This window comes from Artemia sp. Qi Xiang Cuo, chromosome 6, assembly GCF_049724085.1.
Source record: "Artemia sp. Qi Xiang Cuo chromosome 6, ASM4972408v1, whole genome shotgun sequence".
Lineage (NCBI taxonomy): Eukaryota > Metazoa > Arthropoda > Branchiopoda > Anostraca > Artemiidae > Artemia > Artemia sp. Qi Xiang Cuo.
Genome location: NC_142799.1, coordinates 77,362,196 through 77,376,934, shown reverse-complemented (window position 1 = coordinate 77,376,934; position 14,739 = coordinate 77,362,196). Strand labels below are relative to the sequence as shown.

The 14,739-nt window shown below is 37.3% G+C and overlaps 1 protein-coding gene across 1 annotated transcript in view; it reads left to right on the top strand.

Moving 5' to 3' along the window:
• The window catches only part of LOC148951614 (uncharacterized), a 35,121-nt gene extending 26,911 nt beyond the window's left edge, over positions 1-8,210 (top strand). The window contains exon 4 of the mRNA XM_089091165.1: positions 7,928-8,210. Within this exon, the coding sequence (XP_088947291.1) occupies positions 7,928-8,210 (283 nt within the window). The remainder of the gene's footprint in view (positions 1-7,927) is intronic.
• Positions 8,211-14,739: the final 6,529 nt, after the last annotated feature.

Sequence of the window (14,739 nt, the reverse complement as noted above, 5' to 3'; positions counted from 1 at the left end):
TGAAGAGGTATTCTTTTTTACTCGTAATGATAATATTTGTATTGAACAACTATTAAACAATATATAAAAATGTTGCTATAACAAGAATCTATAGTAAGAAATGATGATGCCGAAGTTAAGAGAGAAGTAGATTATAACCACCGGGCCACAGTTTATATAATTAGGCAGTAAGTTTACCGCAGATTATTTCTGGTTCTTCATTCTCGGTGCGAACAAAAAGCTCCTCCCACTTATTCATGCATTAGCGGAATCCACTTATTCATGCGGATGTATTCATGAATCCACATATTCATGAACTTATTCATGAACGCGAAGGCAAGTTTCGCGTTCAAGAGAGATCTGACTTGTCTACCCGTGAAAAGATCTAATGTCGCTTATGTTTATACGTTATCTGGAGCACTCGCACCTCGGTCCAGGTTTTTATAATGGGTGAGATAGGGAAAGACCATACTGCTAATTATATATACTGTGCACCGGACCGACAAAATTTTAGGGGCGCAAAATTTCAAATAAATAATCTAACGGCTATAATCATTTTTAATTTTTGACATTTTGTTCTATTAAAATAAAGTAGAGGGTGCAGTTGACAGTAAGTATAAGCAAATTCAATCAAAACTTTTAATTTTCTCCCAAATCTTCATCACCATTCCTTAAAAATAAAAGTAAGTAGACCGAATTTAATTAATTTTAATGTTTTGTGATATTTTGTATTCAAAATGTGTAAATAATGAAATTTTATTAACAAATGAACGTTTTGTAAAAATTTGACCTGAAAACTTTTGGCTGGCAGAAGGCGATAACAAAGATTTCGCCCTGGGCGCAAGAGAGGCAGAACCGTCACTGTATATCCCCCCTCTCCCTTCCTTATGTGGGTATTTTATCAGTGCATTTAACACCAATTTATGGGTACTGTTTATTGTATTTTCTTAAATAGCCAATTTTCTTGTCATTAAGTGGTAATACCCGGTAAGATACCTAAATCTAATTCTTTAAAAAGTCTGTAATCATTATCCGATTCTTCGTCTGGAGTCTCATGTAACAAATAGCAATCTTGTTTTCTTTTTTACTTCGCCATTTGAAAATGATCTGATATTTTGTGGATTACCAGAAAAGCCGCTTGGCAACTACCACTTTTAAGATTTGTCCGTTGAATATGCAAATTTTGTGTTCAGCAGAAGCATGTATTGATTTTTTCCGTTACTGCAAAATTTAAAGAAAGAACTTCGAATTAGGTTTAACTACCTAGACCTGGTGCCAGTGGTGGATCCAGAGTGGGGAAGGGTGGCACCCCTCTAATGTAGTCTAAAGTAGTGCAATTTACTTAATTAACGCAAGTTTGCGTTAATTAAACTTGCTCCTAACGCAAGTTTATCGGATTAACCTATTTTGCGCCCCCCCCCCCTAAAAGAATCATGGTGCAAGAATTATAGCGATCAGCCTAAATAATAATATGTATTTCAACAGAATACAGCCATTCGATCGTTGGGGAATGATTCTATAGGTGTTAATGGCACAGTAGGCTATGCTGCTTCAAGTACTTGAAAGCAAGGGCGTATCAAAGGATCTTGTTCGGGGAGAGGGGTTATTTTTTAGGAGGGGGGTTTGCAGAAAAATGCATAAATTTTTTTGTTAATGTGCAACTTTGTCACGTTCTTATGAGTCGAGCATTTTTTTTTGGGGGGGGGGGGTCAAACATGGTAAGCTATTCCCTGGATACGGCCTTGCTTGAGATGGCTTTACTTAGGATGAATTTATGATTCCTAAGCCATTTCGCCTATTGATTTTGGAAGTGCCAAAGAGAATGGGAAACTTAAAATAAGAATCGGGTCTTCGGTGATTTCACGTGAAAAGATAAGGATTAAAGTATCTCCTAACACCACAAACAGTTGTAGCGTCTGGCGACTTCACTAAAAATGCAGAAAATTCCAAATAAACTTGGATATTTATTGTAGTTAATCCGTAATAGGATTAGGCTGGGTACTTGTTAATTATTCAGAACACACTCAAGAATTTGCTCTGTAAGATTAACAAAAACCGGTTTGCCCCTCTGTAATCGGTTATGATTTGCTTATTTTAAGTTAGAAAAACTACGAAAAATTAGGTATATTTTAATTGAATATTTAATATATAGAGAGGGTTAGGGGTTATGTATTTAATATAATACGTTCTGGGTGGCCTGCTTTCCATGATTTTCTGCTGTAGTTCTCATAATTTTGTTAATAAAGTATTGTATTTTCATCATATTTTGGCATATTTCGTTAGGATTAACCTAAGTTCACTTCTTGAGTGTGTTCTGAATAATTAACAAGTACCTTAGGCTGAAATTTCTTCGTAAATGATAATTAACCCTTAACTGACAGGGTGAATAAAGGTTGCACTAACTGCAGGGTGGATCTGCTGGATACAGGGCCGGAGTAACAGCGTTTTTGCCGCTCCGTTTTTGCGAAATTTATTACGGAAATCCCTAAAAATTCGGAGAAAGTGAAAGCACTGAACAGATCACAGCTGATGAGCCAAAAATAATGAAAGAAAGAGGTGATACCGAACTCTCAGCTGCCATTCTTGGGAAACATCTCTCAGTTTATAAGTGGCCACGGAACTCCTGTGTTGTTTAAAATCACTTTTCTGTGAATAGACAGCGCAACGGCGGAGTGAGCTTGACACTTTGACGATAAATCATACCAGTCCAGTTTTCATTAAGAAAAATAATCACTCAGCGGTAATTTATTGCGCCCCTAGGCCCGGGCCTATTGGTAAACCCAGGCCTGGCTGGACACCAGTTTTTTTAAAACTCAAGAAAAACACTGTTATAAACTTATCGCTATTTTGGTTACAACACATTCAGATACATCATTTAGGAACATTAAAACAGAAAAATTATTCCACTATTCGCATTTTGGGCACAGGAACTTGGCCTGTTCCATACCCACATTTTTTTTGGCACGAACTGCAGGACGGCTGCACTTGAATTATCTGTCCTTGCAGTGAGGTCAAATAATGCAACGACCTTTTTCGGTTGTTGGAATCTAAAGAATGCGTCTGGGGGACATTTTGAGCCGAAAATCCCCAAAGCAAAGGTTGTTGATCAAATCTCGCACAGTGCTCGTTGGATCTTTTGGTGGGTTGCTCACCTAAGTTGCGGCTTGATGGTGGATCATCCTAGCTCTATCAGCACTTTTCTTTGGGTCAAGTCTTTTTCTTAGGGTGTTGAGTAGCTCGAAATGATGTTGACATTGACCCCATCTATGTCAATGATCACAAACCACACCGCCATGGACCATCTTGTCGTTTGGTGGCTAGTCGTGTAAGAGGAGGGCTTTTGGTCTAGAGAGTCTACTTTACTTCTGTATGTCATGATGATCTCTGGTTTACTACTCTCATGGTCAGTCGCTGCTCGGACGTAGCAAGAATGACTGTTGATTTTTTCTTCGGGACATACGACACTAGGTTCAGATGGTCTCTAAATCTGAAGATGGACGAGTGAGTTCTCTTGTACGTCTAGCGAGGAAAGGGGGGTTGAATTTCATTTTTGTTCTTTTTTAAACGCGTCTACGTAGGTCATTGCCAAGGCCCTGGGCATTTCAATGAGCTCAATGAACGTGAACCAGCTGTCGGTTGTGATGCTGTGGCTTGAGCCCTTCAAGTGATCGACAAGGGTCATAACAATTCGCGTTGGAATTAAAGCATTCTGTATTTCAACCATAGGTGTCTTCTTGCCAGTGTAGACAAAGGCGTTAAATATATGATGTGTTTTGAGTCCGCTAGGCATTAATTCTTGAATCCATACTTCTTTGGCATAGATAATACATCGTGAATTTGCGTCGTCCTCTAAATACAACTAGCATTTTATCAATCATCGAGTACTAGCCTGGTGAGTAATTGGCTTTGCTGTTTGCAATGAAGAAGTCAAAAACTTCTTTTAGGGTAGCTAGAGGTCCACCACTTTCGCGACCTGTTTGCCTATCGTTGGACCGTATACAGTGTTGCGGATACCGGAATTTCTTCAGGCTCAGGGCAGAAAATGTCTTAGCCAGTTCCATCTTATTAAATTCCATCAGATCTTATTAAACATTTAAATTTATTTGTAAGCGATAAGAAGTGAGATGGGACCGTGTTAGCCTGTCTAACTAGGGTAGGGAATAGTCAAGGACTAAGAATGTGTGATTTGCCCTAAAGCCCTTCTTTTCAATAACCAGTTCGTTTTAAAAATCAAGTAGTAGTTGTTTGTTTACTATTGTAAAGTATTTAACATCAATTCGAGAAGCTTTTCCGGGTATCTCATTTCTTAGTTATTCGGGCATTTATGTGTCAACGATAGCGGTTCAGGGGGGGGGGGGGGCGCTTGGGACTAAAGCAAGTCGTGGGAAAGGGAGCGTTCCCAGGCCTGGAAAATACGATCCAGGAAAGTTATATTCTTGGTTCATTTATAAAGGCAGTCCATCTTTCGCCTTCGCCGTAGTTAGTTGTTCTTGTGCTACCTTATTTTCTCTGTGTGTATTCTCGCGTTATTTAATAAAGACCATGTACCAACGTTTATCGTCTATCTTTGGAATTTACGTACACCATTACATCTGCCAATATAAAAGGGCATATAGAAAGAACTAAAAAGAGGTTTTCACTATTTACTATATTCTATTAGAATAAAGATAGTCTGAAGTATAGATTAGAAAACGGTTTGGTACTGTTCTATTAGCTGTAAAACACGCGAAAAGTGAAGTTTAGCTAATGCTTACGATATAAAACAAAATAGGATAAAAATATAATAGTTAAGAAACAAATTTTGGCTATATATTTACACATTAGGGAGGTGGGGGTGAAGCATAGCATATATTAAATACGTAACCTAACCTAGGTACCTTTTCCCCCTAAACCCCAACAAACTAAAGTTTAAATATAGTTCCTGGAGTGAGAAACCCTTTGTTTATACAGCCTCAGAGAGGAAAACACCGGGTAATGCCTAATTGATCCTTGCTTTTCTCGAGTGGCTTTCTAGCGCCTTTTACAGCTAATATTATAGTACCAAAGGTTTTTCCAAGTATTATACAGAACAACAACACGCTCAACCCAAGACGGCAGCGAAGTTGAATTCTATTGGGGTGGGGAGGGAGCTAAACTAGCGTTTACGGACAAAGAGAATAGCGCACTATTGTTGTTATAGGATGAATTCTAAGCCCTTGTTCCTCTGACAATCTCTTTGACCCATCTTGTTCGCAGAAGTGGGAGGGAAAAAGAAACGAAAAGAAAAATAAATCAAATAAAGGCACTTACCTGTCATAGCGATCATACTCTGTTCTTGATCTGTAATGAAACTGGTTTTCTGTATCCACTCCGAGATAATCAGCTTAGCCTGAGCGAGATAAACCGTAACTATGCAGGTATATTTTAATCAAATATTCAATATATAGAGTCGGTCAGTTTAGGTATTTAATATAATGCGTTCTGCGCGGCCTGGCCTGCTTTCCATAATTCTCTGTTGCATTTGCCATAATTTTGTTACTAAACTAGTATATTTTCTTCATGTTTTGGTATAGCTTATTAGGGTTAACCTAACCTCACTTCTTTGGTGTGGTCGCTGTAACGCGTAAGTGCCCAAATAAAATATATGTTATTGTGATTAGACGTTAAATGGTTTAATTTGATTGAAGGACTAACAGTAAAATTAAAAACCAGACACTTTCGACGGAGGTAGGATTTGGCCCATCTCCCTTCCTTCGTAACCCTAAGATTCTCTGGTGCTCTTTGGCACCCTTCTCCACGGTTTAGGTTCGCCGCAATTCATTCATCTTTCAAACAGTTCGTGGTAACGAACTGTAAGTAAGGAGCCGCCCGGCTCAATAGTAACCGAAACTCTAGAAAAGGAGATTTTGATACCAATAGATACAGCAAAAGAATCAGATTTCAATGCTAATTTCAACTACGTAACTTTCATAAGGTTTAATGCTACTCATAAAAAGTTACGCGCCTGAGAAAATTTGGCTGATTTTCGAAAAAAAGGTGAAAGACCCCCTAAAAGCTATATAACCTAAATAAAAATCACACCATCAGATTCAGCGTATAAGAGAACCCTACTGTAGAGGTTTCAAGCTTTGTCTACAGAAATGTTGAATTTTGCATTTTTTGCCAGAAGAAAGATCAAGGATGCATTTTTATTTGTTTGTTTTTTTTTCCAGGGGTGATTGTATCGACCCAGCGGTCCTAGAATACAATGGGAGGGCTCAATGGAACGGAAACTAAAATTCCTAGTGCCCTATTTAAGTGACTAAAAAAATGGACGGCAACTAGGCCTCCTCTCTCGCTCTTTTTCCCAAAGTCACTTGAACAAAATCTTGAGATAGCCATTTTGTTCAGCATGGTCGAAAATATGATAAAAATGTCTTTTAGGATGACTTGATCCCCCAAAGTCCCCAGGAGGAGGGCTGAAAGTTATGAACTTTACTCAATGTTAACATATAGTATTGGTTATTGGGAAGTATACAGACTTTTTCAGAGGAGATTTTTCTGGTAGGTGGGGGAAGGAGAGGGTCGGGGGCTATATGGAAGGATCTTTCCATGAAGGAAGTTTTCATGGGGGAAGGGAAATTGCCATGAAGGGGGCGCCGGACTTGCCAGCATTATTTATTGGTTATTGGGAAGTATACAACCATTTTCAGGAAGGATTTTTTCTGGAGGGGGGGGGGCAAGAGGAGGGGGTTAATCTGGAGAATATTTCCGTGGAGGATGTTTCTTGGGGGTAAGGGACATTTCTATGGAGGGGGCGCCGGATTTCCAAGCATTATTTAAGAAACGATCAGAAGTTAAATAAAAAAACAAGTTTTTTCAACTGAAATCTAAGAAGGAATATTAGAACTTAAAACGAACAGAGATTATTATGTTTATGAGGGGGTTCTCCCCCAAGTCAATACCTCGCTCTTTACGCTACAGTTTTTTTTAGTGCTTTCAAAAGAGCTATCTATTCTAATTAAACGGCCTTTGTGATTCTGGGGTTTTTGAATCAAAAATTTTTTTAACTTTTAACTTAAAGAGCGTGGTATTGACTAAGGGGAGAACCCCCTCATATACGTAATAACATATACGTAATAAAAAAAAACAATAAAAAAACAAGCGATACGGCTCAATAATAATCGAAACTTTTAAAAACGAAATTTTGATGTCAATAAATGTATCAAAAGAATGTGTTTATAATACTGATCCTAAATATATAAATTTTATTAAGTTTAGTATTACTCATCAAAGGCTAAGAGCCTGAAAAAATTTACGCGATTTTTTAAAGAGGGGGAAAACATCCCCTACAAGTGAAAGAATTTTAATGAAAATTACACCGTCATATTCAGCGTATCAGAAAACCCTACTACATAGGTTTCAAGTTCATATCTGCAAAAATCTGCAACTTTGTATTTTTTGCCAGAAGAAAAATATACGAATATAGAAGTTAGTTACGTAAGTTAATTTGTAAAGACATCCATTTAGCAAAAGAAAAGTAAAATTTTTATGCAAATAAAAGCTGCATTAACTAAAAAACGATCAGAAATTAAATAAAAAAAACAAGTTTTTTAAACTGAAAGTAAGGAGCGACATTAAAACTTAAAACGAACAGAAATTATGCCGTATATGAAAGGGGCTGTCCCCTCCTCAACGCCTCGCTCTTTACGCTAAAGTTTGACTCTGTCTCACAACTTTATTTTTTAAAACAATAAAAAACTTTAGCGTAAAGAGCGAGGCGTTGAGGAGGGGACAGCCCCTTTCATATACGGAATAATTTCTGTTCGTTTTAAGTTTTAATGTCGCTCCTTACTTTCAGTTTAAAAAACTTGTTTTTTTTATTTAATACAGTCAAGAATCGAGTTAATTCTTTTCAAAGGTCATGAACTGTTCTTAGGCCTTTGTTTTCTACCAAACCAAAGAGTTTATAATCTTTTTTATCTTCTAGATGTGGAACAGTTACGGAGTATTACCCCCGAAGTTGGAAAGGAATTACTGTTACCATAAGGAGGTTCATCAATGCCAACTTAAAGCTTGGTTTGCCGACTAGCGCTTCTCAGAATTTATTAATGATCGAACTTGAAAACTTGCGGCTGTTGATTGCACCAGGAACTCTGCCTTTCCCCCGAGTCATACTGACCCAGGAGCACAACCAAATATCTGAGGTTTATGAGAGTCCAAGTCGGCTCATTCCACAGATATATGCACGAATTGCCTGTACAAGAATTTAGCCTTAAAAAAAAGTTGACTTTTCTTTGGCAAACTGCCGCTGCTCTTAAATTAGCTCACAATATGGGCTTTTTACATTTAGCAGTATCATCTAATTCCATTCATATTGTAAGCCCTACTCAGGAAAAACGGGACAATTCCGAGTTTGCCATTCGCGCGCGAGGTGAGTTGAAAAATTGTGTTTATGTTAAGCGCCCTTGGGACGTGTTTAAGAATATTTATTGGAGATGGATGTCACCGGAGGTAATGAAAAGACAAGTGCCTACAGAAGAGTCGGATATTTTTTCTTTGTGCATGGTGGTAGAAGAAGTCTTTACAGGAAAACGGCCATGGGAAAACAGAGATTTCAAAGGTGTGCTTGAATTGATAAGTCAAAAAAATGGGAGAATCTGAAAAATCAAATAAAAAGAATCCTGTCATCAATGTTGAACAATTTCCTACACTTATCCAAAGGCTGTTAAGAGCTGGGCTGGATGTGCAGCCGCACAAGCGCTGTGACTTGTCAGAAATTGAATTTATGCTCGAGCAGCAAATTATAGCGATTTCTAAAACTGAAAAAGGTATCACACCGAGTCTTGATCAAGCACCTTCTGTCGGTAAGATATCTTTTAGAAAGCCCGTTGGAAACGAGAGTGATTCGGACTCAGAAGAGTCGTGTCCGAGTCAAGATAGATTCGTAACTGCTAGAGATTCCGGTGTTTTTGAAACTCCAGAATTACCCGGTGAAAACGCAGAATCAGTAAGCTCTGCATCTTCTAAACCTTATGTACAGCCAAATGTGGAAACGCTCGTCCGTACATTTAGTACAAAAAAAGATTTTGTGAAGCCAACAAGTTCAGGGGATAATACATTTTATCAGAGTGTTTCGAACAGTCCCACCCCAAGCAAAAGTTTTTCGAGGCGATTTTCACTTCCGTCACGGTCGGAAAAAACCGAAACAAGCTCCTTCGATTCGACAGTTAAAGTGTCCTTTTTCCCGCTGCAGCCAAATCGCAGATCGGTTAACGATTCGTCTGGCTCATCTTGGGGTAATATATTGAACTGGAGCAAAGCCGGCATATTGAAAAATACAAAGATGACGTTATCTCCCGAACCGAAATCAGCAGATGTGAGTGAAAACAACACTGACTACTACCCTGTCCAGCAACCACTTGACACAGTGGATAGTCCACCGGAGCCAATTAACGCCAAGGTTCATAAGACCAAAAAATATCCGGCAAAAAAAGGTTCATCAGAAGCTATCCCATCTCTCCCTCCGGTGCCAAAAATTACCATAGAGCCCCGAAAACCAGCAAGCCACTTCAGCTCCCCCGCGGTTTTCGTTCCACCAGCAATCCAAGGTGAGCATAGAATACACTCTAGCGATGAGAATCGACGCACGCACATTGCATCTGATATCCAGTCTGTTATTGCCCAGTGTAATAGAAAAACAAGAAGAACCTGGTAAATCTGAATTGCTCTGTATTCTTTCTAGAGCTAATTCAAGCTCTGCTTGTACTCAAACTGAAAATTTGTGCAGTAAAGGAACGCAGACTGATGGTTTCCAAGGAAATTCAAGCGATGAGGTGAAGCGTTACTTACAAATTGATTCTGATGATAGTTCTAGCGGATCGTATAAATTGTCTCAACCCCTGGTGGTATCAACTCCTCAAAGAGTGGGTGCCCCATCTAAAAATACAAAAGATGCTTCGGTTGGCAGTTTTGACGAGTTTTCAAGAGGACATATTGTAGAGACAAGCTCACCTGTTACTGTTGAAGGAAAAAAGCGGTTTGTCAGTTTTTACGAGCATGGCGAAGTTTCCCAAAAACCGAGCCGGGGAAAAAATGGCAAAGAGTCATTTAGCAGTGGATCTTTGTATGAAACTGCCAATGAGGTGAGCCAACCTGAAAAGTTTTTTTTTGTACCACCCCCAAACCAACCCAAGTAAATCTGACCAACTGGCCTTTAGTGCCTTATGACGACTCTGTACCTGCGTCCAAAGATACTAGTCTTATATCTGAGAAAATTGTCGAGAAAATAGACACAGACCGAGGTAGTGTGAATGTGGACTCTGTTGTTTCCGAAAATTTTGAAAGTGTTATTGAGAATTCAAGTGGCAACACTGGATCAGCTCCATGTAGTGTTTCAACTATAATTGATACCACGAATCCCATTGACTGTGCAGATTTAGATACTCAAGAAGTGGTTCCAAAGACTGTTCCAGCTAATGAAACCATTACTGAAAACTCCCATCTATGTCATAATCACATTCAACATATGCAAAAGAATCGAATTGGTTTTGAATCATGTGCAGCTGATGGCTGCCCTGTTGAAGATAAGGAGAATAACAGAAATGAGAATACATATAATCATATGATACAAACCCTGTCTACTGAACTAGTGGCCTCGGAGTAATGTATACACCTTTAAACAGCGGTTCTCTTTAAACAGGTATACAGTGAAATTGAAAAAAAGAACGAACATTAATAAAAAGATTATTTGTCGGTTGTTGAGGACTCGGTAGAAGTCAATTCTACCAATCAGTGAATTCTATTCCTTTTTCAGTGAATTAAATGTATTTTAGTGCATTCCTCTTTTTTTACAGCTGTTGTTAACATTTTCTTGTTAATTCTTGCTTGTTTCCATTGGTGTAATTTGACAAAACCTAAAGTGAGAGAAGAGTAGGGGGAACAGGGAGGAGGGGGATCTAGCACAACGTCTGCTGGTTAATGGAGATGGTTGCAAAAGAAAAAAACAACGCTGACATCTGTTTTTAAGCAAAGTTATGGAGGGGGAGGTTTGAGGGGATAGAACATCATTTCATACTTTTTTGTTCTGTTTTTGCATTCTTTTGTGAAAATTAGCTATCACATCAGCTTATAGAGCTTGGAATTTTTTTTTTAAGAATTTATACCCTCTTATGGCAAAACGGCTTGCTTTGATTCAGTTAAAAGTTAAATTAAAAGAAGAGTAGGTCTTCAGAAAATTCTATTTGATTTTGCTTTCTTTATGTTGTGCAGCATATTTAAGTAACATAGCTGCAACATCATGCAATATAGACAAATTTGATTAACGTCTGACTTTTTGAGAAACCAATTAGACCCCTAGGAAGCCGTTTTTTAGAACCAAATATTCTAACATCAAAGCCCTTGATTGACCTATTGTATTCCCTAAAAATAATCATTAGTAACCGGAACTGATGAAATCATAAGGCACTACTTTCTGCAATCTAGCCTTGAGTTGTTTTTTTTTTATTATTATTATTAAGGTAATTTTTTTTCTCGACGGTAATTAATAAGGTGTTATTTGAAATTTCTAGTCATATTAAGATTTAAAACCACCCCCATAAACTTAGTATACTAGATTGACTAGTAGACTGTGTTTTTCGTATCGTATTCGGTTCCGAACATACTTGCTTATGTTGCTTCCAGTTTCTAATGTGGAAATTGGAATATTTATTCCAACATGCGTAATATTACTGATTCCCATTTCCAAAAGATTGGAAATTGCAGCTTTTTTACCTTATTTCGGAAGTCTAAACAAAACTGACCTTGCATAATGACTGATCGTCAATAACGGAAAAAAGAAGCTTAGCTTTTCGGCTCTTTACAACCTACAGATAAACGCCATCTGGATGAGTCAACTTAAAAAGAGCTTTTGCGCGACAAAATTAACATAAACTTTAAAAAGGTAAAATTTTAATCCGTGTGCTTCGAGATCGGAAAATTTCAAGTGGAGAATTTAAAGATAATTTTTCTAAGAACGAGCATGGTGAATTTTAATTTGAATAAATGCCAAGACAGCATGTTATTTTTAGGAGAAAGAACATTTTTTTTTCAAGAGACAAACTACGCCAACCTGATCACAAAACTAAGAAAAACACGGTCTCTATTTCCGTTAAAACATCTTGTAAAAATGTTCGTCTTTCTTGGCCAGCGTTAGGTCTCCTCAGTCTTAACTATGTGATATTCTTAAGAATTAATGAAAATTTATTGTAAGAATACTCAAGAATTATTTCTTAAGATGTGATATTGTTAAGAATTATTGTAGTGTATTTTCCTGATTATCTGAATTACTGCTACAAAATGGATTATTTTTTTTTACGTGAATTGGAGTAGAAGTTTCATTCAGTAAACTAAATTTGGCGGGTGATTATTCATACCTTATTGTAGCCATAATTTAAAATTGAAGCGTGTCAGTTCGTTGTTTGTGCCTTTATTTTTAAATATGAAGGCACAGGATAGTTTCAGTGTAATTATTTTGCATCAATCCTAAACAGAAGTCACATCTGTTCCTTTTTTTGTTAATGGGGGGAGTCGGTAATTTACCTGGAGAATAAGTTCTCCAGAAATCCTTAGGTTTATACCATCTAATGACAATCATCTGTTTTCTAGTCGTATATGAATTTCGAGCCCTGAGAGGCATGGTCTTATGGCAGTGGCTTAGCTAGTTGTGAAGGGGTGGAGACTAGGGATTTCAATTTTCCCCGAGTGCAACACCCCCCGAGTATACTGGTCCCCGGGGGCTTTTATATTGTTATTTTTTATAAAATAAAGACCTAGTTAAATGTTTAGGAGGGGCGGGGAAGTGGCGAAAATTGTTCCTCAAAAAGCTGCCTTTGCCTCTGCCTCTCCCCCTCGAAATATCTTTCCTGGAAATTCGAGGTTCATTTGTGTTATATTCGTGCAAAAATTAGTGTTCATTGAATTTACTTTTATTTTAAGGTACATTTGTTACGTTTTCTTTTTTTTTCATTAATAGGTATCGCATGGAGTTAAATAGCGATCTGTCATCTTATTATTTTGATAGAACAAGAAGTTCCAGTTTTAAAGTTTAATATATCTTTCTGAAAGTTTAGTATTTATTTGTTATTAGAATCTATATACTGACCGTTGAAGGATGGAACGCTTATTCCGTGAGAAATTAGCTTATAATTTATCATGTGAAGCCAGGATTATCTTATAATCCAGTACAGATTAAAAAGAACTTAAACTTAACACTACAAAAAATGCTTTCTGTGGGCGGATCCAGGGGGAAAGGTCCCCAAGATTTTTTATGGCGCCCTCATTCCTTGTTTTTTCTTCTTTTTTTACTCTTTTTTTTCGAATAAATTTGTCAATTTGGTCAATTATAGACATCTTTTGCACACTGGGCCCCTCAAACCAAAATTGTCCTCATTGGCGCCCTTATCACATCGAGCCTCTTCCAAGATTTTGCTTGAGATCCGCCACTCCCTGCTTTCAGACAACTTAAGACTGGATCCAAAGACTTTAATTCAAAATTCAATGGTATAAAATTAGATTCAGTTGATAGATTGTTTTGTGTTGCTTTTCTTGTTTTTTTTATAATTTTGAAAAGTAAATTCAATAACTTAACGTTAACAAAAATTTAATGCGCTTTCAAGTAAATTTAAGATAGGATCCAAAGAAACTTACTTTTAATTTCAGTATTTAGACTAAAATCATCGACTGTAGAAATACGAAGGGCGTTAAGTGACATTTTCCAAAATATTCAGGAGAAGCAAACAAACAAAACGCCTTTTAAACCTTCGACGGTATAAAAGGCCATTCGACGGTACGTCAGTTTTTCCGGAAGTATAGCGTTTGAATTTTTGTTTTTGTGTGTGTGTGTGTGAATAAAGAAGGCAAAACATGGCAAAAAGTTTTCGTTTTTCACATTTCAAACAAACTTAAGAGGATTCGATACCTAGAAAATCCTTTTTCTAGCCTCAACGCCAGCTGACAGTGTCTATTAGCAAATTCTCCCAGGTCAAAGTTTTCAATCAATGCAGGTTGCTTCACATGGAGCTCCCAAAGCTACTAAATTGATCACATGGCCTTTCTTTTAAGAAATTGGAAATATTTTCCAAGCAAGTGTGCTAGAAAATTTTTAGGGTTGGCCGTTTCCTGAGCTTTTAAAAGAAAATTCTGCTCAATTTAGTCGAAAAAGCAAAATTCACACTTCCTTAGGATATACGTTTCATTAACACTGAATATCTCTATCTCTGGCACAACACGAGAGAGGGTAAGTAGTTTTTCTAAGATTAAGGGGATAGTAGAAGCCGGCTTTTAGTTTTATGTCCTTCATTCGGATCTCTTACCTAAGCTCTACAAGTTATAGAAAGACTGCTCATTCAATTTTGAATAGTTTGGCCACACAAACTACACTATTTTGAATAGTTTATGAGATATGAATGAATAGTGTATGAGCTTATGATGAATAAGATAGGTGGTCCTTTAAGTTATTAAATTAAAAAAACAAGTTTTTTTTAACTGAAAGTAAGGAGCGATATTAAAACTTAAAACAAAACAGATTTTATTCCGTATATGAAAGGGGATGTCCCCTCCTCAACGCCGTGCTATTTACGTTAAAGATTGCTTCTTTGTCACAACTCCACTTTTTAAAGTAATAAAAAACTTTATCGTAAAGAGCGGGGCGTTGAGTAGGGAACAGCCTCTTTCATATACGGAATAATTTCTGTTCGTTTCAAGTTTTAATGCTGCTCCTTACTTTCAGACACAGTTTATATAATTATCCAGTAAGCTTATCGA